General features: G+C 44.8%; 1 protein-coding gene across 1 annotated transcript in view; it reads right to left on the bottom strand.

Annotated features, from left to right (window-relative positions):
• The window catches only part of Iars1 (isoleucyl-tRNA synthetase 1), a 50,110-nt gene that overhangs the window by 5,553 nt on the left and 17,833 nt on the right, over positions 1-26,724 (bottom strand). The window contains exons 12-30 of the mRNA XM_057787561.1: positions 26,528-26,619; positions 25,485-25,583; positions 24,619-24,745; positions 23,320-23,393; positions 22,093-22,287; positions 20,473-20,559; positions 18,537-18,620; positions 17,583-17,727; positions 15,399-15,519; positions 13,771-13,862; positions 12,093-12,170; positions 11,167-11,288; positions 10,694-10,796; positions 10,387-10,470; positions 7,517-7,691; positions 7,024-7,136; positions 4,098-4,193; positions 3,060-3,236; positions 1,629-1,734 (exon numbers count right to left, since the gene is read on the bottom strand). Of these exons, the coding sequence (XP_057643544.1) occupies positions 1,629-1,734; positions 3,060-3,236; positions 4,098-4,193; positions 7,024-7,136; positions 7,517-7,691; positions 10,387-10,470; positions 10,694-10,796; positions 11,167-11,288; positions 12,093-12,170; positions 13,771-13,862; positions 15,399-15,519; positions 17,583-17,727; positions 18,537-18,620; positions 20,473-20,559; positions 22,093-22,287; positions 23,320-23,393; positions 24,619-24,745; positions 25,485-25,583; positions 26,528-26,619 (2,170 nt within the window). The remainder of the gene's footprint in view (positions 1-1,628; positions 1,735-3,059; positions 3,237-4,097; positions 4,194-7,023; positions 7,137-7,516; positions 7,692-10,386; positions 10,471-10,693; positions 10,797-11,166; positions 11,289-12,092; positions 12,171-13,770; positions 13,863-15,398; positions 15,520-17,582; positions 17,728-18,536; positions 18,621-20,472; positions 20,560-22,092; positions 22,288-23,319; positions 23,394-24,618; positions 24,746-25,484; positions 25,584-26,527; positions 26,620-26,724) is intronic.

Genomic DNA, 26,724 nt, shown 5'->3' with positions numbered 1-26,724 from the left:
TTGTAATGCACTGAAAAATAAAAACATTACGCTATTAGAAGTGCTTTTTAATGTTCAGTTTCCTAGTGGCTAAAGATATTAAATATTTTCATGTTGATTTCTATAATTTATACAGCATCCTGAATAAATACCCTATTTCCTAATCGGATTGTGTGCTTACTATTGAGTTTACTCTCGAGTTCCTACTGGACTGCATCTTTACTGTGTAAGTGTCTCATCTCTCCCCAGTTCGGTGTTTCTGTGACGATTTCCCAGTCTATCTCACGGCTGTCTGGACGGTGAGCTCCTGCGATCCCAGTGCTGAGGTCACACATATGCAGCTATGTCCTTCCCCACCTTTTCTTTTTTTTTGGGGGGGGGGGGTTCGATACAGGGTTTCTCTTGTTTTGGAGCCTGTCCTGGAACTAGCTCTTGTAGACCAGGCTGGTCTCAAACTCACAGAGATCCGCCTGCCTCTGCCTCCCGAGTGCTGGGATTAAAGGCGTGCGCCACCACCGCCCGGCCCACCTTTTATTTTTTACCTGTGTGTTGGGGATTACACTCAAGTCCTCAGGCTTACAGAACAAACGCTCTCACTAACCGAACCACCTTCCTAACCCAACACAGCCATTCTAGGTATGACCATTATCTATTCCAGCTGACTTTGAAATCACACTGACAGGGAAAAGATAGCACCATTTAGTCACCTCCAGGTGGGCCGGCTAGGGCAGAATTCTCTATCAGCCTCTATGGCATCAAGGGTGGGACTTCTGGCCGAGGTTACTAAGAGAAGGAGCTCTTATTCTCTGCTAGGCTTCCACCAACACTTCCCTTATCAAAAACAAACTGCTGTATTATTGTTTGAAACGGGTTCCAGGCTGACCCTTGTGTGGTTCTGACCTCATTACTATCATTAGTCATGGGTGGATTGGCCTGCCCTGTTCTGTCCTCCTGGACAATATTGGGCAGCGGGGCATGCTACTGTAAAACTGCAATGGAACTGGCCTGTGCTACCTACCCTATGACACCTGTGGGGCTTGAGAACCCTGAACCTGGTCTTTGTGGTGAGTGTTGTTGAAGTAATAGCTGCTCGACTTCCCTGCTGTGTTTGGGTAGAACAGAATTGGTGACTATCTAATAATTCTGTCTTGCTCTTTACTCCAGAGAAAGCAGAACTTTGTGGAGGTATTTCTCAAAAGGTTTGGGCAATGTGCGGTGAATCCATAATCAGAGGACTGCCCAGCACAGTCACTTAGCTTCAAGGTTCCTATTCCTCCCTCTACTGTAAGAATCTCATGTTGCTTTTGCACAGAATGCTCAGGGTTTAGGTGGTCTCAGCAGGACAAACATGGAAAAGCAAGCGAGGCCGACTTGCAAGTGCAAGTAGGTCCATTATCTATTATCTAAAGACTCATCTGGGTGACAAAATGAAAAAGCCATCTCATTTTACCAGTTCTCTTATGGCTGCCTTAAAGATTTCTATAGAGTTAACTAAAAAATGGAAACAATGGTGGAGACACTTGTAACCCTAACGATCAGGATGGGAGGTGAGAGGAGGGTGAGCCTGAGACTGAGCCACATGGTGAGACCCTGTCTCAAGAGTATGTAAGTCACTAAGCAGACACGGAACAGGGTTCGTCTGCACCTACCTTGCTCAGTGCCATTCGCACAGATGTTAAGGTTTACATAAGCACAAGCAGGACCGGGCACACAGGATCCTCTGGTGAGTGTGAGCTCCAGTTCCGACCCTTTCAACTGAGCAGAGAGCACATGATGAGGGACAGCATGGCTGTGCTGGGCCCCACAGGAAGGAACACATGGGGCCACTGGTTCATAAGAGAAAAGCTCTTCAGATGCAAGAGCTGCAGTTATAACTCAGTCGCCTCACCCGTTTCCTAACTACAGAACAATATATGCTCATTTTGAAAAGTTCAGTAAGTTAGCAGTATGTAAAACAAAATGGAATAATAATATCTCTGTGTCACATGAAAAGACATGACACTTTAACCCCTCCTTATCTATCCTCCTTGTAGGACTAAGGAAAAAAAACAATCAAATAAACGGCCTATTTCTGTATTATGGGCCAATATTTTTTCAAGTCTTAATGCCCAATTTTCATAATAACATCTACAAGTACTGTGTGTAAAGAGGCCATGACTCAAAAGAGAGTAGGGGGGGCATAAGGGAGGGCCTGGAAGCGGGAGAGCAAAGGGAGACATGATGTCATTATATTAATCTCAAAAATAAAATGTTTTTAAAAATGTATTACCTGCTGAGTGGTGGTGGCATACACCTTTAATCCAAGGACTCAGGAGGCAGAGGCAGGCAGATCTCTGTGAGTTCGAGGCCAGCCTGGTCTACAAAATGAGTTCCAGGACAGGCTCCAAAGCTACACAGAAAAATCCTGTCTCAAAAAAACAAAAAATAAACAAACAAAAAATTGTACTGATTGTAACAGGAAATGCTATAAAATATGCAACACACTATCAACAAGTTAAATTACTTTCAAGTCAACTGTCACGTATTTTTAATGAAAATTATCAGAACCCAGTGTCCACTGTTGTAGTTTAGACACAATGGGTCAGCACGGCCACTTTTCTGGCCTCCTTCCCTATGAGAACTGCCATGAGGCCGCTCCGGCTGTCCTCCTTTCCTTCCTCCCAGTCGCTCCCCAGGACTTCCAGAGCAGCACTTCAGCCCTGCAGTCTACAGCCATCTCCACCGCAGGCACAGGATCTGGAACCACCTGGGCACACTAAGGACCATCCTGATTGGGCTTATGCGGGAGGACTCAGCACAAAAGGTACAACACAAAGGTAGGAAGGGATCTGAGTCTGAGCAGCCAGCGCTCTCTACTTCCTGACTATGGATCCAACGCTAACAGCTGCCTCATATTGTCCCGGCCCTTCCCCACCGAGATGGACGTCTATCTGATCTAGAAGTTGATTCTGTTAGAATATTTTATCACCACAACAGAAAAAAGTAAATCAGCGGACTAGAATTTATTGGGACTTAATTATATAAATGTAAATCAAAACCCAATGTGAAACACTAGTATTTCCACACAACTCAGAACTCACCTGTGTTTGTTCCTGAATAAGGACATTATCCGATGAAGGAACCGGATATGGTTTCAAGGGAGCTTTGATAGTGGCAAATATGAAGTCGGTGTGGCTTTCAATGACGTTATTCAAGTATCTTCCTTCAGATTTTGCATTATAATAAACTGTTATTTCGTCAGTTGGAACCAGATTGCACTAAAATAGCATAGAGAAAAACTTCAAAGAGAAGCAGATTTTGTTCATGAAACTAAAGGTGTCGCATGAGAACACGCATATGCTGAGCTGTCCCAGGTCATTCACTCTTCCAGGTGATATGTAAGACCAGCACCTGCTGTTCTGCGCTCTTTTACCTGCTTTTCTTGTGTCTTTTCCCAGTACAATCAGACCCTCATGAGTGTTGAGATAAAAGACCGCGAACCTACTCGCAAAGCTCTGAACCGGGACACGATGCAAAGACGCCGGAGTGTCCCTGTCAGACTCAATCACAGCTCCATGAGGCTTGGTTTAGGGAGGAGCCATCCTGATCAGCACTGTCTCCATGATTAAGAGCTTTCTGATTCTCAGACCTAATAGGAGCTTGGTGATGCCTTCTCCTCCAGGTAGAGTGCTGTGTGTACCTTCCTCACCTCTTAACAAGGAAAGGTCACCCTGTTCTGTACAAACCCAGCCATCTCTCCTCAGCTTGCAGCCTTCCCATACTGACGTCTATATGCCTTGGACACTCACTGTCATCTTTGGTTACCTTCTGAAGCAGCCAGAGAGCAGTCTTTCAGGAAGATAATTCTATGGTTGCCCAAGAAAACTGAAGAAGGATGGATGGGCTAAAAAAGCCCTTGGGCAGAGAAAATGAGTGGTACCCAGCCAGGGAGTGGGCAGGGAAGGAGGCAAGGGACTGACTTTCCCACAGAGTACAATCAGAAGGGACTATGGATTAAAGAAGCATTACCATCAATTGATAACTATGGCTTACACTGTCTGCCTTGTCTGCCCGCCCTTAACATCTAAAACAAACCCAGCATAAAACCAAAACTACAGCTTCTTCCTAAAGAGACTGACCTTCTTGCGAAGCTTCTGGATACGATTGATGACCTCCCGAGCCATGCCTTCATCCACCATTGACTGGTCAGGTGTGACATCTAAGAGAACTAAAGCCTATATATAGAAGGAACAGAGTGCATGTCAATGAATCAGATCATTTCGGTCAAACTTGGTGAATAGAGCTGGGGTTGGCAGGCAGGACAATGTCCTGGAGTTTGACCCCTGGAACTAACATGGTGGAAGGAGAGAACTGATTCCTGCAGGTTGTCCTCTGACCCCCCACACACATCCTGTGGCACCTGCACTCATACATGCAAGACTAAGAAATAAACGTTTAAAAAAGTGAAAGTAATTTCTGGGGCTGGAGAGATGGCTCAGCACTTGATCAGGACTCAGGTTCAGTTTCCAGCACCCACACAGAGGGTCACAACCTTTCCATAACTCTGGCCAGGGCCTGGCAATGGTATGGACTCTGGCCACGTTGGTGCCAAACTGTTGCGATATGAGAAATTTCCACACTAGCCCAGAATAGAATAGAATAAATGTTTATTTATTAGGGGTTAAACTCAAAGAAAGTAGCAATCCAGTCCTCTGCATGTGAGGCGACCTGGAACCAAATCCAGCAGCCAAGGGGCCCGTGCACGTTTTTGTCTGCGTATATAGTGCATGAGACCACACTCAAATTGGGCCAATATCTTAAAGGCTATTGGCTGAAGGAGTTCCCACAACAGATACTGCTTCTCTTCTTCTGGGATGCTGTTCACATGAAAGGATGGTGTGTTGTCCACCTAACGAATACTATTCTTCTAATCTATGATCCCTGGTCACAATGCTCCTGAAGCGGGCTGGAGAGATGCTCAGCAGTTTAGAGCACTGGCTGCTCTTTCAGAGGTCCTGAGTTCAATTCCCAGCAATGGCATGGTGGCTCAGAACCATCTGTAAATGAGATCTGGTGCCCACTTTAGGCCTGCAGGCATACATGCAAGCAGAAGACTATAGACATAATAAATGATGCTCCTGAAGTAGCAAACTTTCCACACCATAGCATAGAGCAAAAGACCCATGCAGCCAATCCAAGTGACACCCCTAGCCTATGGCTTTCTGATCTTTAGGTTGTCAGTATGACTGAAGACAGAAATTCTAAAATGGACCACAGTATTTTTTTTTATATGATTAAGTTTAAACTGACATTTAAACACAAGTTTTTTCCAACTTTACCTTTCTCTCAGGTATTCTGAAAGTTATTGATTATGGATATGACAATGACATAACTCCTCTTGTTTTAAAAAAATTATCACTTTTCTTAATGTGTGGCAGCCTACATGAGTTTATGTGTAGCACATGTATGCCAATGCCTGGTGAGGACAAAGAACATCAGATCCCCTAGACCCCATGACAGGTGATTGTGAACCATCTTATGTGGGTTCTGGAACTAAACCCAGGTCCTTTGCAAGAGGAGCAAGCACTACTATGCACTGAGCCATCTGTCCAGTCCTCACTTTCTCCTTCTTATGCAATCTAGGATCAAGGTCCATGGAACGGTACCTACCACCCAGCTAGGAGGGCTCTTCCCACATCAGTGAACCTCATCTACACCATCCCTCACAGATGCGCCCAGATGCTCATCTCTTTAGTGAGTCTAGATGATGTCATATCAACCCCACTTTAAGACAATGTGGTCCCTCAATGCTCCTGAGTTTCTTGGCTCGGCCCATGTGTTGTGGGGCTGTTGTAGTGCTGCTATGACTGATGTGAGCGTCTCATCCATTTCAAGCTGTACCTCCTAAGCCTTAAACAAATGAGGCAAGTTTCTTCTCTGAGTTTCCTCAAAGGTAAAAAGCATACTCTAACAGGACCCAAGTTTGATTTCCAGCACTTATGGCAGGTGGCTCACAACTGCCTGTAACCCTAGCTCTTGGGGGGGGGGAGGCGTGTGATGCCTCTGGCCTCCACAACACCTGTACTCATGTGTATATACCTATGCATTATGCATAATTAAAAATAAACACAAAAGGAAAAGTGAGCTGAACACTGGCATTCACTTTCCTGATTCTCGACTGAATGAAATGTGACCAGGTGGTGGGATGGCATTTCTATGGCCGTACCTACCCACCAGGACGGAATATAGCCCCTCGAACTGTGAGCTGAACAAACACCCTAGTCAGCTGGGTTTTTGTTTTTTTGCCATAGTAATTAAAAAGGTAGCTAATGCACCTTCCCACTCTAGTGCTTCTCAGCCTGGATTGTTTTAACTTTGGTGGCCTGGGGAGGCTTTCAGAGATGTTGCTCTACTGCTCCTGGCCTGTGTCATGCCGAGCAATGGACCTAGCAACAGATCTAAAGAATCTTTCTCTTTCTGCTATAACAGGACTGGAGACACTCTGTTCCATCACGACAAACATAGTCTGGACTCCAAGCTTCTGTACAGTCTCCTCCAGAGCATCTCTCAACAATTTCCATTAACAGTGCATGTTTGGGACTCGAACATTTCTGAGCTTACTTTCACCCAGGAAGTTATGGGGCAGACAACTAAGACTTGGATTACTTTCTTGTGTCCACAATGGACTTGTTTTTTAGGGTTGATTTTTGTGCGACCCAACAATTAGGACAAATATTCACAAATATAAATTACAAAATGTTCACATAAGCATCTGATAAACAAGGACCCACACAGAAGCTTAACAGAACAGATCTGAAAGGAGCTAACCCATGTGTGGGTGAGGCATGTGCAAAACACGCTCTTACGTTCACATCTGTTGATGAAGAACATTCTAGGAGGCTGGGCATAATGCCTCAAGCCTGCAATCCCAGTACTCCAGAGGTAGAGGTAGGACATTCTCAGATACACAGTGAGTCTAAGGCCAGAGAGGGCTACACTACATTGTCTCAAAAACACCAATATATAAATAAATACAGAACAGTCTTTGAGGGAACAGAAAAATACCTGCGCATCAGAGTGTGCTTCAAACTGTGCAGTACCTCCTGTGGCCTGGTCAAAGGTATACATGAGGCGAAGATCTTCCTCGTGCAATTCATGGCCTTCCACAACAATACTCCCTGTTAGGAAAACAAACCCCATCAATCCTCCTTGTCTTCGACTGCCTGCTAGTAGCATATTGTGCTCTCCCTCTGATGACCCTGGTATTCTGTAGGCTATCACCAGCAATTAAAAGAGGAGCAGGGTGAAGTGCTGGCCACCTTTAGGAAAGCCCACGGACGCGACTCCATCAAGGCTGACTCTAGAAGTACATGTAAGTGGAGGACATGCGCACCCAGAGGCTGCAATAGGAAGCTGGGATACCAGGCACCTGTTTCTGGAATTTACAGCTGTCACTCTGATGAACAGAATGAAGATTTGCAGAAAAAGATGGAGACATCCTACAGGAGCCTAAGCATGCAGCAGTCCTTGAGCTGAGGACATGCGGACGGACACTCACCGCTTTTCTGGAACTGCTCCAGCTCCTCATTGCTCAGCTGCTTTATGGCCACCATCACTGCTTTAAAGGCTCCCTTCAGACGCTTCCCTAGGACCATGTGATCTGGTTCTGCCCTTAGTCGAATACCATACTTGTTTTTATCAGTAGACAGCGTAACTTTTCGAACATTTAATTCCTATAGTGAGTGCCAAAGGGGAAAAAAAACGTGAGACACAAAAATCTATATCATATAAAACAGGTAGATGAACATCCATAACATTTACCATTCACAAGAAACAAAAAGCAGCCATTGCCAGGCGGTGACTTACGCCTTTAATCCCAGCACTAACTTGGGAGGCAGAGGCAGGCGGATCTCTGTGAGTTCAAGGCCAGCCTAGTCTGTAAGAGCTAGTTCCAGGACAGGATCTAAAGCTACAGAGAAACCCTGTCTCAAAAAACAAAGCAAAACAAAAAAAGCAGCCATAACCTGAATGTCAGTCAGCTGTTGACTAGGTGGGGCTCAGATGTGGTTAAGTGCAAGAACGCTTGTTTGGCATGCACAAGGCCCCAGATTGGATGCCCAGACCATAAAGTAAACAAAGCAGGTGTGACTAGGTAAATAAAGTATGGTCTATACACACAATGGAGTAGTTAGCTAATAAAGGAATTAAGTACTATCCTGCACTACAACGTGAAAAACACTGAAAACATCATGCTAAGCAACACAAGCCAGACACAGCAGACTATGAACGCTACATTTCTGCTTATATGAAATGTCTCCAGGAGGTGACTCCACAGGCAGAAAATACAATCGTGATGCCAATAAATGATGAGATCGTAAGGGTAAAATAGGTGAATGAGGAGGGAGATTGGCTTTCTTTGTGGGAGATGGAAATGTTTTATGATTCTGACAATAAGTGCAATTCTACAAATACATTTAGAATACCATCTGGAATAGAAAACAAAGCTTCTTATCAAGACCAATCATGTGAGCTGAGCATCAGGAAAAAGGATGCCAAGGCTGAGGCTGGTGCATGTCTTTAATTTCAGCACTCATGGCACAGGGGTAGTGGATCTCTGAGTTTGAAGACATCCTGGTCTGTATATACAGTGAGACCATATCTTACATGCACACGCGTGCGCACGCACACACACACACACACACACACACACACACACACACACACAGAGCAAGGAAGAAAGAGGACTTGAAATGCAAACTCCATCTCTTAGGGGTAAACTTGCACAAGGAATTCAGAGTACCACCATTAACTATCATTTAACCAGGAGCCATGAAACCACAGTACTTCATGATGCCACTATACTAGCGACAGATTCCCATGACACAGGGAACAGTGATGATACAGTAGGAAACATGGAAAGAGAGAGTACCACGTAAGGCAAACAACAGGAACATTGAAGTTTGCTATCACATCTAGGTGGATTAAGGGGTAACAAAGGCCAGCTGTGATAATGTATATTAATCAGCACATGGGAGGCCAAGGCAGGAGGACCACTGTTGCCTGGGCAACAGAGTAAGTTTAAAGTAAGCCTATACAGTAAGACAATGTCTCAAGTCATGCCCATATATAAAAGGTGATCAGGATAGAAATATGAATACATAATTATGTGTGTGTGTACGAGGCATTAAATCAGAAGATATAATCTACTGTTTAGCTTCTACCATCTGTCTAAAATTCTCAAGTAATTAAAATCAAATACAGAAATTAACATTTTCTGTAATGATGTACTTAAAATAGTACCTGTGAAAGACTAAAAACATATTTCTTTTGAAACAGTAGTGAATTTGAAAATTTGAAATGTATTTGTTTAAAAAAAAAATCACAGAACGCACGATTTAAGGGATTCTAAATAGACATTTATACCCACCACTGTGTCCCCATCCTGTCCCCATCCTGTGTCCCCATCCTGTCCATGCTGCCTACCGTACCACCCCCTCCTGCCCCACCCAGACAGATGACTGAGACAATGGCCCGAAAAGATTGCTTTCCCTTGTAATCCCATACTGTGCGAAGGGAACAACCCCACCTGGAACAAGTTCTAAGCCCAACTCCTTTATCAGTTTCAGACTCCTAATCTTTTAAAATACAGGGAAATAAGCATCCTGTGAATTTAATGCATTACCCAGCCACCAACATGTGCTTTGTCCTTCTGAAACCGAACTCCACTCCTGAAATCCATCCAACATACACACACACTGAAATACCCAGAGACCTTCAGTAGCTACATACTGCAATATGCAGATACTCTTATCTTTGTTCGTAATGAGAACCCAAAATTTCTCAAATAGAATACTGAAATGGGTTATGAAGCACACAGGAAATAAATACTAGGCAGACACAATAAAAACATATTATAGAACTGGGGGTAGTGACATATGTCTGTAATGCCAATCTATGGGAGGCAGAAACATGAGAACTCCAAGACCAGCCTACGTTACAAAGTAAGACTCTGACTCCTCGACCCTCCCACAAAGGGTATAATAAAATGGTGAGTAAAAAACTACACACATAATGTGTATACATGCATAAATGTGTAAATTTCCAGGAACGTCCTTCAGAAGGCAAGCGACCCTGGAGACAGGGAGGGTGTACGCTGGTCTACCTTTTATCAAACACATACTACACTCAGTGCACTCACAAGCAGCAAATGGCTACGATGCCATCATTTGAAGGAGCAAAGCTTTTCTGTTAATTATAAAAACTTACTTTGAGGAAGAGTAAATCAGAGTTTTACACTGATCATGTAAAATTTCACGATGGTTATGCATGTAGCAATTTGCAAAAGAATAAAAGAACTTCATTGAGAAATACCTCCTAAAATAATTGTCCTGAAGAACAAAATCTGGCTAGGACCATGATTGGCCTTACCTCAATGATATACTTCTCCAAGGACTTGATATCCTCAAGAGCTTCTGGGTCCTGGTGGATAACCACAATTTCCTTCAAAGGATACTGGAAGAGAAGGGAGGGGAGATGAACTGGGGGTCAGTTCCTCCAAAGGGCAAAATGGCGAATGCTCCTCTAGCTAAGGTTACCTGACTGTTTGGCTAAACTAGTGCCGAGCCATTCTTACTGCAGAAAAGGATAAAGAACTATGCCACCGCTGGAAGGTCTACATTGATATTTCCTAAGACATAGGTCTGTGTCAATCTGGTATCTAAATAAAAGTTCAAACCTTTATTGGAATAGTTTTCCGGTCTCGTATCACTCGTCCGAGTTCAATCACGGACTGCATTCTAGATACTGCATTCTCCGTTTTCTTGTCGATCAGTTCTTCTCTGAGAAACATAAGAATAGGAAAAGATTATTCCCTTTAAAGGGTGAAAATCTTAAAGAGTTATGCTTAAGTGAGAAAGAGGAGCAGGCTAGGTCTCCAGTGATACCTGATATCTTGAGTGGCACACAATGAGCTCAAGGGGTTTACATCTCACCTAACTGTAACTCTAAGGAGGCTGCTGTACCCTCCCACCACCTATCCAGATGGGTCCCTGCAGCTGGAGAGTAGCGGCATCAGCCTCGGTGGGATGAGGGGCTCAGGAAGTGGAACATGGAAATGAGTCCTCTCCCCATTCCTCCTGGGAAGCTTGGGACCCTACACGTACTTCCCTTTCCCACGGCCTACGTGACGTTTCTGTATCTGATTCCTACCGAACACGTGGCAGCATGAGGTAGTGGATGCTGAGTGTGTCCTTGTCCCGAACAGAAACAGGGTCAATCAGCGTCTTTAGATTCTGGTACATCAATTCAGTAAGAAACGGTGTGTAAGGGGCCTGTAGGAGGATGAGGAGGGAATATCATTCAGAGTCTCGCTTAGACTGAGAAAGGACACCTAGTCACTTCAGAGAGGATACAGCAATACAGACAGAGGCTGGTTATTAGATGTCCCTTTTCAAAGAAATGACTTTATATGTCCTCACAGTAGCAGAAAGCAGGACTACACCACAGGACTCAAACCAGCTCTAGATGTCATGTCATCCAAAACCAAACCAAACCAGGAGCCCCTGAACAAGTAACAGCTAAGCCTATGTACACAAGAATGAATATCTTAAACCTAGAGACTACACCTGTGAGGCAGAAAAACCACTTGTGTCACAGGATGCAGATGCAGGAAGCTAGATGTGGATGGCACCACAGCCTTGTGTAAGGGCAAGGTCTCCCGTGAACTTACAGACTCAACAGAAGGCTTCAAACACTGCTGGAGCAGCAGAACAGCCTTCCCATTCATATGCTATCTAATTCAGTTTAACTAATCCAGGTAAAACGATCACACATTTTCCTACCTGCACTAAGTTATGTCTGATCACTTAAGTATGAATTTAGAAATCTCTTCATTTCTCACAGTTAAAGTCACATTAACAAGATTTGCCTTACCTCCCTAGATCCTGTCTAAATGCTGAACTGCCAATGATTAAGCACTTAATGTGGTGCTTAGACTAGGGTTAGACACATGCGCTGTTAGATTCTAAAAAGGGGCTACAGACAGGCACCGCTGACACTTCCATAGAGGGCTGATGGGGGCTGCAGCAGGGGTCACTGTATGTAGCTCAGTTCTGGAAAGGGGTTGAGCAGCTCACCATCAGTCTGCACAAAGAAAGCAGGACGCTGAACAAGGTCTCCAGAGCCACCACACAGTCTTCCGTCCCATTCTCACCCTAAACAACAAGAGACAAATATTCAGTTGCCAGGAGTAAGTATGTCATCAAAACTGGTGTAAGGAGGGCTGGAGAGATGGCTCAGTGGTTAAGAGTACTGGCTGGGAACAGAGGTCCCGAGCTCAATTCCCAGCAACCACATGATGGCTCATAACCATCTGTAATGAGATCTGACGCCCTCTTCTGGCCTGCAGGCATATATGCAGGTGGAACACTATAATAAATAAATCTTTAAAAAAAAAAAAACTGGTGTAAGAAGAAATGGCCACAGCCATCAGCCCTGGGGCTGTGCTGGGCAGTGAGAGAGGCCAGCATAGGACAGCAGTCTGCTGCCCATCTCTATTAGAGGCCAGGCGAATGAGGAGAGCCAAAGACTGACCATGAACTTGAAGGTGGAAGGGTAGATGGATTCCAATCACAAAAGGAGTTAGAAAGTTTTTGCTTTAAAAGAAGTATATACTGTGAGCTTCTAAGGTAACTATGCTGACTCATGGCAAGAAAAAACTGCCCACAGTGAGGAGGCTGTTCACTGTCTTCTCTCACTATAAATTCTGCACAAGCTGGTATGTCTAGAAACAGTGTCCATGCCATGCTCACCCCAACAGCTAAAAAGAATTCAGTCTGGGCTGGAGAGATGGCTCAGAGGTTAAGAGCGCTGACTGTTCTTCTAGAGGTCCTGAGTTCAATTCCCAGCAATCATATGGTGGCTCACAACCATCTGTAATAAGATCTGGTGCCCTCTTCTGGCCTGCAGCATACATGCACGGAAAACTGTATACATAATTAATAAATAAATCTTTAAAAAAAAAAAAAGAATTCCGTCTACAGCAAACACTTGATCTCTGTCTCCCTGGGTGGAGACAAAAACAGAGAGGTGCCCCTCCTGTGTAGTTCTCTCCTCCAAATCAAAGCATTCCCCCAGGAAGGAGGCTAAGAAGTATGGAAGTAAAGAAAATTGCTCCCCAGCCCCAGTCTAAGGACTTCACCCTCAGAACTCGTAAGTTCCACCCTGCAATTGCAATCACTACAGTTAATGTACCATAAACAGAAGACAATTTCAGAATAGAGTTTTGACCACAATGCTGTTTCCCTTTGGGCCTTTCTCCTTCCTTCCTTCCTTCCTTCCTTCCTTCCTTCCTTCCTTCCTTCCTTCCTTCCTTCCTTCCTTCCTTTCTTTTCTCCCTTCCTTTCCTCCCTCCCTCCTTCCCTTCCTTCTTCTTTTTCTTTTTTTCTTCAGTTTTTCAAGACAGGCAGGGTTTGTCCGTGTAGCTTTGGAACCAATCCTGGCAATCGCTCTATAGACCAGGCTGGCCTTGAACTCGCAAACATCCACCTGCCTCTGCCTCCCCAGTGCTAGATTAAAGGCCTGTGCCACCACTGCCCGGCTGTTGTGGTTTTTTTGAGACAGAGTTTCTCTGTATAACAGCCCTAGCTGTCCTGAAACTCACTCTGTGGACCAGGCCGGCCTCGAACTCAGAGATCTGCCAGCCTCTGCCTCCTGAGTGCTGGACCAAAGGTGTGTGCCACCACTATCTGGCATTTCTTATTTTCTTTTGTCCCTGAAACTTCAGACTTTTTTGTTATTCCCACCAGTTCTTACCTTTAATCTTCTTCTGTTCATTCGGACATACCAATTGGTCAGAATATCTACAAACTTGACCAGGCGCGGCACCACAGTATATAGTCTGTAGGCTAAAAGCAAGATGTCAGTTAAGGAGCCCAGGCCAGGCCTTGGAGTGGGCTGGGTAGAGCTGGATGATAAAGAATTAGCAACCCTTCAATCTAAGATGCTCCACCCCCCAAGGGAATAGTGAGAATCAGAATCAACCAATCAGATGGCTCATGTGGCTCATGTATCAAGAACATATGACACGGCAGCCGAGGTGTTTAGGGGCACACGAAAATGATAGTGAGCTACAAGCAAACCCACACATATGAGAAAAACTGAATCCCTCTTCTGGGTGACTATGTAGCACGGTGTATCAGAATGGTTGGACAGGACCAACAGAACCCAGCTCCACACCACTCACTGTGTTCCTCCTACCCTAACTAGAACGTAGCAGGAAGCCTTTGATGCTGAGAGGTACAGCAAGTGCCAGCAGAGCTTGACCAAGGCCGTTTTGCCCCGCAGAAAATATCTGGCCAAGTCTGAGGAGATACTCTCATGGTGTAAATATGTGGAGTAGGAACATCGCTCTTTCCACTGAGTGACGTGGGGATGCTGCTCAGCATCTTACAAAGCACAGCACAGCCCCCACTGAGGAGGATGATCCAGCCGAACTGTTGACAGTACCACTGCTGCACCACGAGAAGATGCAAAGGGCCGAGCTGCTCTCAGTGTGGTTCATAGAAACCAGAACCCAGGGCCATGGTCATTAGCTGGCCAAACACTTGTAGACAGGTGGTCTCACCAATGGGGGCCTTTTCTGTCGAAGAGGAAAGGCCAGTCCATACTATGTCTAGAGTTGACCACACTTCACTTTCTGGAAGTCTGAGATTCCTATGTTCAGGTTTCACCTTCTAGAGAGAAGTGAACCTCAGTAGCAGCTCATGAGGTTCACGCACAGCATGGACCCAGAAGCAGCTCTTCCCGAGGGAGCTCACAGTAACTGGCAACCCCCACGGGATGCCATCACTACCCAGTATACATGCTCCCTCATGGTTTTATTGAGGGAAACATTGTGAGTACGCAGGGGATAGATGAACAAAGCTGGGACCTGGTCTGGACCAGGAGTTGTCTCCTGAGGGTGACGAGCCTCCTGTGCATGGCCCTCATTATACAGACACTGACCTGCCAACTCTTATGCAGACTGGGCTCTGTTCTAGGTGTGCTATCTGCAGATTCAGCTGCGTGGGAAGCCATGGCAGCTAGTGTTGAAAGATGGTTGGGTTCCCAGACGACTGATCAGCTGCACCACCACAAGTCTGCACTCCTCACACTAAATGTCCCAGAGTCCTGAAATAAACCCCTTTACAACTAGTGGGCCTCATGAAAACTATACTTCAGGGTTATTGAAAAAAAAATTATCTGTGTTCTCTCTCAAAATGTCCTCCATGCTAATAAGGGAAAAGTTAAAATGACAAAAGAACAATTATTAGTTCCAGGACAGGCTCCAAAGCCACAGAGAAACCCTGTCTCGAAAAACCAAGAAAAAAAAAAAAAAAAAGAACAATTATAAGGAGAGTAAATGGTCCTCGTCCCCAGGAAGACAGCATAAGAAGACTCACCTGCCATTTCAGTCTCAAAGAACCCAATGAGAGACTGCATGAAGGACAGAATCCACCGGTCAGTGATGTTAGGGCTTTCTCTGACTGTGTGCTCATTGTACAAGAATTCCACTCCATCTTCCTGCAGACAGACACCCAGTGAGATGTTCACATGCACAAAGAGGGAACTAATACCAGAGAAAAACAACTTTAATTTTCAATAAAGTGTGTGGGTGTGTTTGCAAATGTGCATGAGCCTGTGTACACCTGTACACCTGTGTCCATGGATGTCAGAAAAGGGCACTGGATCCCCTGGAGCTGGAGTTATATGTTATATGTGAACGTGACTCACATAATATGGGTGCTGGAAACTAAATTCAGGTCCTTTTGGAAAAACAAGTATTTTTACCCTTTGGGCCATCTCTCTAGGCCTGCCAGATGCTTTCCATCAGTAAAATGAAAGGAAGTAACAAAAATACAAAATGCTGCTAGCAAGCTGGAATTTAACATTCAGAAATACCAGGATGAGCACCATCAAATCCCCAATGAACCCTGATTTTAAGTAAGATTAGAGGACTTAGGATTGGAGTTACTGTAACTCAGGAAACTGTAAAACCTAGAACTAGATGATCCCTTACACACTGCAACAGGGGCTGGAGAGATGGCTCAGAGGTTAAGAGCATTGCCTGCTCTTCCAAAGGTCCTGAGTTCAATTCCTAGCATCCACATGGTGGCTCACAACCATCTGTAATGAGGTCTGGTGCCCTCTTCTGGCCTGCAGGCATACACACAGACAGAATATTGTATACATAATAAATAAATAAATATTTCTTAAAAAAAAAAACAAAAAACACACTGCAACAGTGCCAGGAAACCTAAAACCCCTTATGTGTCAGCAGAAAGCCTCACATCTCACCCAGAACCCCTCATATCTGCTTTGCGAGAGCCCTCCCTGACCCTGAGAGCATCTCACCTGCTCCTGCTCTGCATACTAACTCAAGGCAGCTGTGCTTCTCAGACAGCCGCTTGTCAGCTGATGTGGTGAGGACTATTCGCTTGGTTTGAGCGCCTCACAGTAGGTGCAGTCTTGTTATGTACAGCCTTGCTCTGAGGGCAGGTGTGAGTTCCACACCAACAGAGATCTGCAAAGCATGCAAGCTTCAAGAATGCTATCCCTACCTGGCACCATGTGGAGAAGAGCTGGCAAAATTACAAAGAGAGGCATGCTGAATGCCTAGGGAAGTTGCCTGTCTTTCTAAATTTCCAGGGACAGTGTACCCTGGAAGTCCTTCGTGAGTACTACTTCTGTTTTGTTTTCAGTAGAAGAGCTAAGTTGGACCCAGAGGCAGCAGAAGCAAGTGAATGGGCCATTCATTGTCTTACTTGCTAGTTACCCAGTCAGCAATAAGTTACTAGCAGTTCTGGAGTAAGAAGCTGAGCACAGCAGGTGCTCCACCATAAACATGCATACCATATAAAAACACATACTAGTGATAAAGATACTGGGCACTGATAGTAGTCAGCCTGGGTCTGAGGAGGTGGCTGCAGACAAAGGGTTCTTGGGATGGGCATCCTGAGAGCAGAGATGACGAGCAGACCAATCTGAAGCTCAGGCTCGCATATATTCTCACTACCATTCTCTCCCCACCTGCTCTAGAGACAGAGTTTCTCTGTATAACCCAGGCTGTCCTGGAAGTCACTGTATAGACCAGGCTGGCCTCAAACTCACAGAGATCCGCCTGCCTCTGCCTCCAGGGTGCTGGGGTTAAAGGTGACCATTGTATGGCCCAACTACTATTTTTAATCCTAGCAACCCATTCCGAGCTACTGTCACGCCAAGTCTCAGTCCAAGGCTTCCCTTACAAATCTTGTATGACCACACTCTCAAGAAACAGGGTCTGGTGCAGTCCTTCACCAGGTAACTCTGTCAGTAGCTGACTCTTACACTGTTTCGAATTCCAGGAACGGAAGAGAACCTCACTCAAGATGAAATCTCTGGAACAAAGGACTGGCTGACCAAACTATGACACACCTCTTTATACAGAGGAGGCCATGTCCTAACAGAGGACCAGTCACCTCTTGCATCATCATGTAAGGTTTCCTCATGGTTCTGGGTTATCCAACAGCAGACAACAGAAAAAATGGCCTCAAGGTCCCAGAGTCCCAACTCATAGCTCAGCATGCACAGCCCAATGTAGCCCATACCTTGTGAAGCCTAAAGACATTCTGGATGAGAAAGCGGTATGCGTTGTACCACGGGAGCAGCACATCCTTGAGGACATCCCGCACACCCTCCTCCTTAAAGCGGAGGTTCTCTGCTCTTACTACAGGGGAATTGATCAGATATAACCTGGGAGAAGCAGAATATTTACAAAGAAAAGTTACGGAGATGGTAAGCCAAGTATTACGACTGTAACCCTGAGAAGGTGAGCCTCTCGTTCCTCCTCCAATCACAGAAGTCTTTCTCTTTACTAAAGACTACGAAGGTCAGCTCAAATCCACTTTCCTACTGAAGAGGACAGTGCTCACACTCGCACCCCCATGCAGATGCGCACAGGATCATGAGGAGCACTACTACACTTTGGGAGAAACCCTCACAATGGAGAATGGGACGAATACAAATCTGACTGATGAATGAGTGGAAGGCAGCCTCTCATTCATCAGGCTACAAGATACAGGATACAGGAGTGGGTGTCACCGGTGGCATGGAGGTATTGAGCAAGTTCTCTAGGCCTTTGCAACCTAAACATGATAGATTTCAGGAGCACGACTGTTTCAAATAGTAGCCAAAAGTTCTCTAAAACGTCTTAGATGTTAAATTATTTGTTCTGGTGTAAATACATCTTATACAGTTTTGTAAGTGCAAGACCAAAAAATTAATAATAATAAAAAAGCGGGGGGGAGGGGCGGAGAGGAATAATTCTAATACCAACAAGATAGGGAACCTAGAAAGAAGCTGAGGTAGAGGTAGAGACAACCTTCACCACCTCATGGTATCCAGGACAGTTTCTAGTCCTAAGACTTCTAGGTCTGAAAATCAAGAACTGTAAAAATCTAACTTCCCATACAGAGAACCAACTCTTAAAGCATTACTATCTAACAACCTCAGAATGGTGACTATGGACAAGAGACAGACACGAGCAGAGAGCTGCTTCCTACCTGAGGGCATCAGCACCATACTTATTGATGATGGAAACTGGATCTGGGTAGTTCTTTTTCCGTTTGCTCATTTTTTGGCCATCACTTGTAAAACAGAAAGTAGATACCAATTAAATAAGTAAACATAGCTGGCCTTTATACGGGTATAGACTGCATGCAAGCACACACATGCAAATCGAAAGGAGTGACAGATATAAGCTCGTCTAAGTCACAATGGCACGGTGTTTTTGTTTCTATTTTTAGGTTTTTCTTTTTTATTTTGGTTTTGAGACAGAGTTTCTCTGTGCAGCCCTGGCTGCCCTGGAACTCTATAAACCAGGCTATCCTCACACTCAGAGGTTCACCTGCATCTGCTCCTGAGTGCTGGGACTGAAGGTGTGCACCATCACCTCCAGGCTTTTGCTCTTTTATATTAAATTTATTTTTTGGTACCGTGTATGTATATGTCCTTGATGTATGCATGTGAGGCATAGGCCTCTCCTTCCATCTTTATGTGGGTTCCAGGGATCTGAGTCAGTCAAGTTTGCATAGAAAGTGTCTCTACCTGTGGAGTCATGGAATGTCTTTTTAAATACTGTAGTAAGTCTTTATGGAAGGTTCAAGGCAGAATGGAGCAGAAAGATGATTATGCGTTTATTTATTCCAGAGAAACTGGAAACAGGGATGGACAGGTAAGTGAGGGAACAAGGTCCTATGGTGGTGAAACCATTTAATATCATAGCTGTACTGGTGAGAAAGTAGCATGCTCAGATGTGTGTGTGCAGGTGTGCATGTGCCATGGTGTACGTGTGGAGGTCAGAGAACAACTGATAAGTTGCTTTCTCCTTCCACCTTAACATTGGTTCCGGGGAATGTCCTCAGGTCATCAGGCTTGCTGGGCCTGCTGAGCCATCTCACCAGCCAAGGAAACCACTAAAAGGCAGGAATGGAGGTGCAGCTCAGAGTATCTCAGTACCAACAAGACAAACACTAGAAAAACCAGGAATGTTAAGCGCACAAGGTTGTCTCTGCAAGGGAAGGAGTGCACATGCCTGTTTTCCACCCGGAAGGCTGAGAGTGGATGTTGTTAACAGCCTGGTGATCTGTGCTCTCTGTAGGGCCAGGCCGCACCTGAATCCCCCAGACTGTTATGTTTATCCCAGACTCTCCCTCCCTAGACCTTTATCTTCTTTAGCTTTGTTTCTTAGTCAAGGGAACCCATCCTTAGGGAGACGTCACATATACTTTATAGGCTGGTGACCTCTAGGCTGTCTGTGTGACTGAGTCCACTCCAGATGCTCCTGTAGGCCCTGAAGCTACAGAGCCGTCTCTGTGCTGTAGGTCACATGTACTTTGTAAAAAAACGTCGGCTTTGTTATGCACATGGAACTGAGAGGATGATCAGGAAGCTTGTTTCCAAAGTTGTACTGTACTTCAAAATAAACTGCCCTGCGTCAGACTCTAAAAATCTGAACTAACCCTAGCTGAGGCCTGTAGATCCAGATTTCCTCCTTGCCTCACATGGATTGTTCCTTTGCGCTTGCAGAAAAACCCACACAGGAGAGGTCACAGAATCATAGCACGTACCCGTAATCTCAGTACCTGAGAGCTTACGGCAGGAGAACATTAAACCTGACGTAACTCTGCCTCTGGAGAAGTCTGAGACAGGTAGGCACGATCAGAGACAGGCGGATCTCTGTGAGTTCAAGACTAGCCTTGCCTACAAGATTAAATTCCAAGCCAGTCAGGGCTGCCTCAAAAGCAAAAACAACAAAAACAAGTTTGAGACGGGAAAGAGAGTGGCACTAGAGCTCAGGGGTGGTGGTGCAAATCCCTCTATTCAGAGAGAAAATGTACGGAGGTCCAATCAGAACGCGGTTGCTCTGAACACGAATTTCAAAGCTACAATAAGAGCATCAGAGCTGAAACTTGCCACTACAGAGCGGGGAGCACCTGCCTTGCCAAGATGAGTCCGTTCACAATCACGTTCTTGAAGGGTGGTTGTCCAAAGAGAGCTGTGGCCAGCACTAGCAGGGTGTAGAACCTGGAAAACAAACATAACAGGATAATTCATTAAAAGGAGAAGAGGAATCTAAGCAAGGAAAATGTGTATTTATGCCTGACTGTAGTGGCGCACACCTTTAATCTCAGCACTTAGGAGGCAGAGACAGGTACATCTCTGTGAGTTTGAGGCCAGCCTGGTCTACAGAGAGAGTTCTAGGACAGGCTTCAAAGCTACAGAGAAACTGATTCAAAAAACTAAAAAAGAAAATATATATTTATTCGCTAGATTGAACTACTTTTAGTTTTGATTCAAATACTTCTATAATTTAATTAATTTCTTTGTGTATCTTTTACTCACAAGGTATGTGGTGGTTAGACAACTGTGGGAGTCGGTCTTCTCTTTCCACCACGTGGGTCCTGCAAGGGTATCTGACCTGGTGTTAAGCGCATTTACTCACTGGGCTACCTGGTCAGTCCTATATTATACATCTTGATAATCATATAAAGTGATAGACACAAATGTATCATGCCCAAGACAAGAGAACTCAAATTAGAATCTGACTGCCAAAACACAATTTTCTTAAAACAAAAATCTGCAGTGTGGAGCCATTGTTAACACTAGCAAAAGCCCCCAGGACCAAAGGAGATGCTGGCTGAGAGACAACTTTCTACAAGATCATATGGGACAGGCCATGTGATGGGACAGACCATGTGAAGACCGAGGCACCACACACATAAACATGTATTTAAACAAACAAACAAAACATCAGACAACGAAGTCTCCATTAATTTGTCCCTGGAAGATGCTCTAACGGTCACTGAAGTCTGAACAGCTCATTGCAGAACAATAAGGTCCACCGAAAACCACAGCAGCAGTTCCTTAAACACAACCCTGCAGTACCATCAAGGATGAATGCACCGAATCACCACCCAGGCCACAAAGCCCACTCACGGGAAGGTAAATGACCCCTAGTGAGCATGGCAGCACTATTTCAAACAGGGCACTGGCTAAATGGAACTAGTCCTAAAATCTCCCCACATACCTGAATTTCTCTAGAATGTGCATGCATAGGCTGGACTTAATTATTTATTTATATTTGTTTTTTGGGGGACAGGGTTTCTCTGTGTAGCTTTTGAGCCTGTCCTGGCACTCACTCTGTAGACCATGCTGGCCTCGAACTCACAGAGATCTACCTGCCTCTGCCTTTTGAGTTCTAGGACTAAAGGCACGTGCCACCACCACCCGGCTAGACCTAACTTTTGAACACATTCCAATTTCTTGCACCCAACCTATTGTCAGACTTAAATGTCCAAATAAAAGATCTTAAATAAACAAGCTAAAAACAAGTATAAAGAGTTTTGTTTCAATTTATTATATAGATATATCCCACAGTATGAAATCGTACAAGCTATATCGACATAGCTTTATGGTAGCTAAGATTCCTACTTGGAAGACATCAGAACAGCCTGTCTCATTACCACATCACCAATAGGCAGACAAATGTGGACAGTTAAGAAACACATTTTGGTAAAGTAAAACCAACAGAAATATCCAAAGAAAGAAAGGACATACCATCCTCTGGTTTGATCGATGCCTTCGGCAATGAAGTCTGCAGGAAAAGCATCCTCAAACTCTCTCTTGCTCTCAAATGGATAATGAACCTGGGCATAGGGCATACTTCCACTCTCGAACCAACAGTCAAACACCTCAGAGACGCGCCGCAAGGCTCCTTTCCCGCAGCGGGATGGGATGGTCAGGTGGTCAATGCTGAGAGACAGAAAAGTCACCACTTCTATTCATTGTAAGTACAGAAGAACTCGCAGTTGAAATGCCAATCTGACAAGACTGTACTCATGTGTTACACAACGGTATTTTGGTAACGAGGGACTACACGTGCAATGGTGATCCTATAAGGGTGTAACAGAGCTGAAAACTTTCTTTTGATTAGTGACATGGTACAGGTAAGGATGGGAAGCAAGAAAAACTACTGCACAGCACATGAAAGTGTGCATGGCTCATTGTAACTAACGGTGACCATAAACAACTATGCAATCAGTTTAGGCATATTTTTTTCCTAGTTTTGAGACAGACCCTCATTGCCCAGGCTGGCCTTGAACTAGCTAAGTAGCTGTGAACGGCTCTGAACTCTGATGAATCTGTCTCTACCACCTGAGTGTCGATTACAGCAGTCACGCCTGGCTTTTATCTTAAGTACTGGGTGTATACTTACTCCCACTGTAAAACTGTACGCCACGTTACGCTGCGACACCCATGTACATTTCATATATAAGCATCTTGACTATACCAACAGGCCTGAGTGATGAACCTGTCTGTACCCTCTAGGTTTGTGCAAGCTCACTCCAGAACATTTGTTCAATAATAAATTTGTCTAATTATGTCCTTTTCAGAACACACACACCTAGTAGACAAGTAATGCATAAGCAAAAGAAGGTATGGTCTGGTGTGGTGGTGCACACCTTTAATCCTAGCACTAAGGCAGGAGGCAGAGGCAAGTCAAGGCCAGCATGACCTACACAGTGAGTTCCGTGACAGTGAAGATTACTATATTGTGATAATTTGTCTCCAAAGGCTGAGGACACCAGGAGCCCCCAGTCTGAAAGGTCATGTACCAAAGTTGTCTGACACTTCAACAAGGAGGAAGGATGCATCGACACAAACCAACACGGCTCATCAACAAAGTGTGTAACAGACCAGTGTCCTTCCGGGGCAGATTTGTAATTCCCGGTCTTCCCAGGACGAACAACAGCATGGCACTGAGTCAGGTGTTTGGGAACTGACCTCTCTCTGTGGAGATCTGAGACTTTGGTTCCCGACAATTCTTCAAGCTCTGCCACTGATCCGATGCAAACAACCTGTCAAAGGGCAGATAAAAGGAGAGTCTCAGAGGCGAGGAGACTGCTGAGGTCATGGAGGCAGCATTCTCTCAGTTTTAGAAACCTGGTTTTCTATACAAGCGGGCTAACAGAGCACTCTGGGCTGAAGGGCAGCACCACCAACAGGGCTCATCTCTCAGGCAAGATGGGAAGCTCCAAAGAAGCCAGTGCTGATTTTGTTCCTGCCACTCCTCTAGGTCTGCAGCACAGGCCCCCACAGCACCACAGCCACCACCTCAACAGGTATTTCTGGGGGACTTATCCTAATCAGATCTCTGCCTGAAATAATTAGACTATTAGCATCCTACTTTCTTCCTTGAAACTGGATCTGGTTCCTTAATCCGTGATCTTTTCCAAGAAAAGGCTAGAACTACTGTGCCTGGAGTACATAAAAATAAAATTAGCCCAAGTAACAAGGAATGAGGGCTGTGCTCAGGTAAAGAGCTGAAGTGCGGGTAGGTGGGTCAGAAAATGACCACCTGACAGGGAGGGGTCAGCATCAGGAGAGGAAAGGACTCTACTTAGAGGCGGCCCCCATGGTCTTTCTCTGCTCCTCCTTCAGTCCTGAGAACTGCACTGCTGCCTCTCGGGTCCTTGTAGGAAATCCACTACACCTCAGCACTGCTGGTATGCATGGGACAGAAGGCTCTGCCACGGAATGGTGCCTGCCTACCCAAGTGTATGCATCTATACTCACATATAAACAAACGCAATTCCAGACATTAAGGTATGCAGCGTTTCCCCTTTTCATTATTCCTAAGTTCAGTTTAACTTTTTTTTTTGGAGACAGAGTCTCAGTATATCCCTCCAGCTGGCCTGGAACTTGTTGTGGAGACCATGCTGGTCACAACAGGCAGATCCTCTTGAGTGATGAAATTAAAGCCGTGCATCACATGCAACAAGTATGTTTAATGTGAAGTTAGTTCTGTAACTTAATGTTGTAGCAGGGGATGGGGTGGATTCAAAGCAACACCCATCCACCATCTAATGTGTGGATTTCACAGGAATAAAAAAAATTACTATTTTCCCCCATTTTACAGAATAAAAATTCAAAGCTGCACTTAAATAAAAGTTAGAGCCCTAAATAGATTACCTTGAACTATCATGAAGAGAGACAGCAAGAATCCACACCTTAAACCATACTCATATAACATGACAAAGAACTTCAGCGACACCCAACACAAAACCATCTGCCCAGTCTCACCTCCTCGAAGTCGTCACTGACCCACAGTGGGATGGGCGTGCCCCAGTATCTGTTTCTGGAGATTGCCCAGTCACGTGCATCCTTCAGCCAATTTCCAAACCGCTTTTCTCGTACGAACTCTGGGACCCTGCCACAGACAGAGTACATGACTAGTCACGCAGGAAGAGCAGAAGGTGGAGATGATGAACCACACCAACACAAGCCTCTGTGGCGCTCTGCGGATACGACCAGCTCGTCCTATGAAAAGACGGCACTAGCACATGTTTGGGATCTTTTTTTTTTTTTTTTGCCTATTTGACTATTCATGAGGTGGGATGGCACTTTCAGGGAAGAGCGGCTGAGAAGAACAAAGTTTCTGTAAAACCAAGGGCACAAGACATGCACGTATCATATACAGTTGAAGTAATGCCTGCTTATGATAGAAGATGTAAGAACTCACTTTTCTTTGTAAAGCCCCTATCAGGAGGGCAAGCACCCAAACTGATTAAGTATAAATAAATGGCTTTGGCAGATACACACTAGTCATTATCATAAAAATTACTAAAGTTAATAGGCTCAGAGGTCTGCCTGCTTCTGCTTCCCAAGTGCTGGGATCAAATGTGTGCGCTACCAGGCTGGCTAAAATGTTTTCCCCAAAGTCAGCTCATCCTTCAAGTCACAGGCAGGTGACACATGCTATCTCTAGTGAGTTCTCACATCTTCTATCGTAAGCAGGCATTACTTCAACTGTATATGCTTCTGTGCTCCTTACACAGAGAATAAGACAGCTACCAATTACAACAATCAGAGATGGCTAGTTATTTCTGAGGGCATACTACACTCACTACATGCAAAGGGCTGTCGGAAGAAACACAGTTCATGCTCACCAGTAACACAGATCATTGTTCTTCAGTAGCTGGTCCACCATGTGTTCCACTCGCACAAACCAGCTGGGCACCGACTTGTAAATGAGGGGAGTGTCTGACCTGGAACCAGAACACAGAAGCCGCCAGTCAGAGACACCAAGGGCAAGACTGACTTTAGTTTCTAATTAGCATCACTTCCCCCTGTTCAGCCTTCTGCTGACAGTCACGTTTATTTTAGATTATATATGTCATATGTCTGGACCAATAAGATGGCTCAGAAGGTAAAGGTACATGCTGTCAAGCCTGACGACCTGAGTTTGATCTCTGGAACCAACATGGTGGATGGAGAGAATCACCTTCTACACATTGTTCTGACGGCCACACAGGCATGCACATAAACATAAAACAAACAATGAGAAACAAACACAGATGTCTAAGCGTCCTCATCTCCTTTCAAATGAAACCAAGAAAGACAAAGAAAAGAAGTCGAACAAAATTAGGGGCTGGAGAGATGACTCAGCAATTAAAAAGATGACTCAGCAATTAAAAAGATGACTCAGCAATCAAAGAGTGCCTACTGCTCTTGCAGAGAATTCAAATCTGGATCCGTGCACCCAGAGTTCACAACAGCTGGTAACTGCAGCTTAAGGAGTACACACACACACACACACATACACACACTTTTCCTGTTTTTAAAGCCTTAGGAAATGGTTCTTCTGGTAGAATGGGGGCAAGGAAGAAAATGTGGGGACAAATTTCAGGACACCGAACACTACATTTTCATCTGAATATTTACACTAAAACCTGGTTACCTAAAGAAATTCCATCATACAGTTTCAGAGATGTTTGCCATCTAAAAAGTAAGTAACCACAACACAAAACTGATATATATATACATATGTATGTCTGTCTGTCTAGGTTTTCTTCACACAATTTCTCTCCTAAAACGGTGTTTCTAAAAACTTAGGACGTCGTGGGACAAACCCCGAACTATGGCAGCACAAGCGAAGCAACAAGCACACCCACAGCCGTGAAGCCCCAGGCCCACAGTCAACTCCCCTCACCTCCAGCAGAAAGGGTAGCTGTGAGTGAAGGTGCTGGCCGCAAGCAGCCGGTCCTGTTCCTTCAACATCCTAATGATATTCTTGTCAGCATCCTGTTAAAAAATTAAATTGACTGCATTAAAACACTCTAGCAAACTTACTAGTGTTTCATGATGAATAAAAGGCACAAATAATCAATGTCATTGAGAAATATCTGT

The sequence above is a fragment of the Chionomys nivalis genome, chromosome 13 (genome assembly GCF_950005125.1).
Source record: "Chionomys nivalis chromosome 13, mChiNiv1.1, whole genome shotgun sequence".
Lineage (NCBI taxonomy): Eukaryota > Metazoa > Chordata > Mammalia > Rodentia > Cricetidae > Chionomys > Chionomys nivalis.
This window is presented reverse-complemented; position numbering and strand designations above follow the sequence as displayed.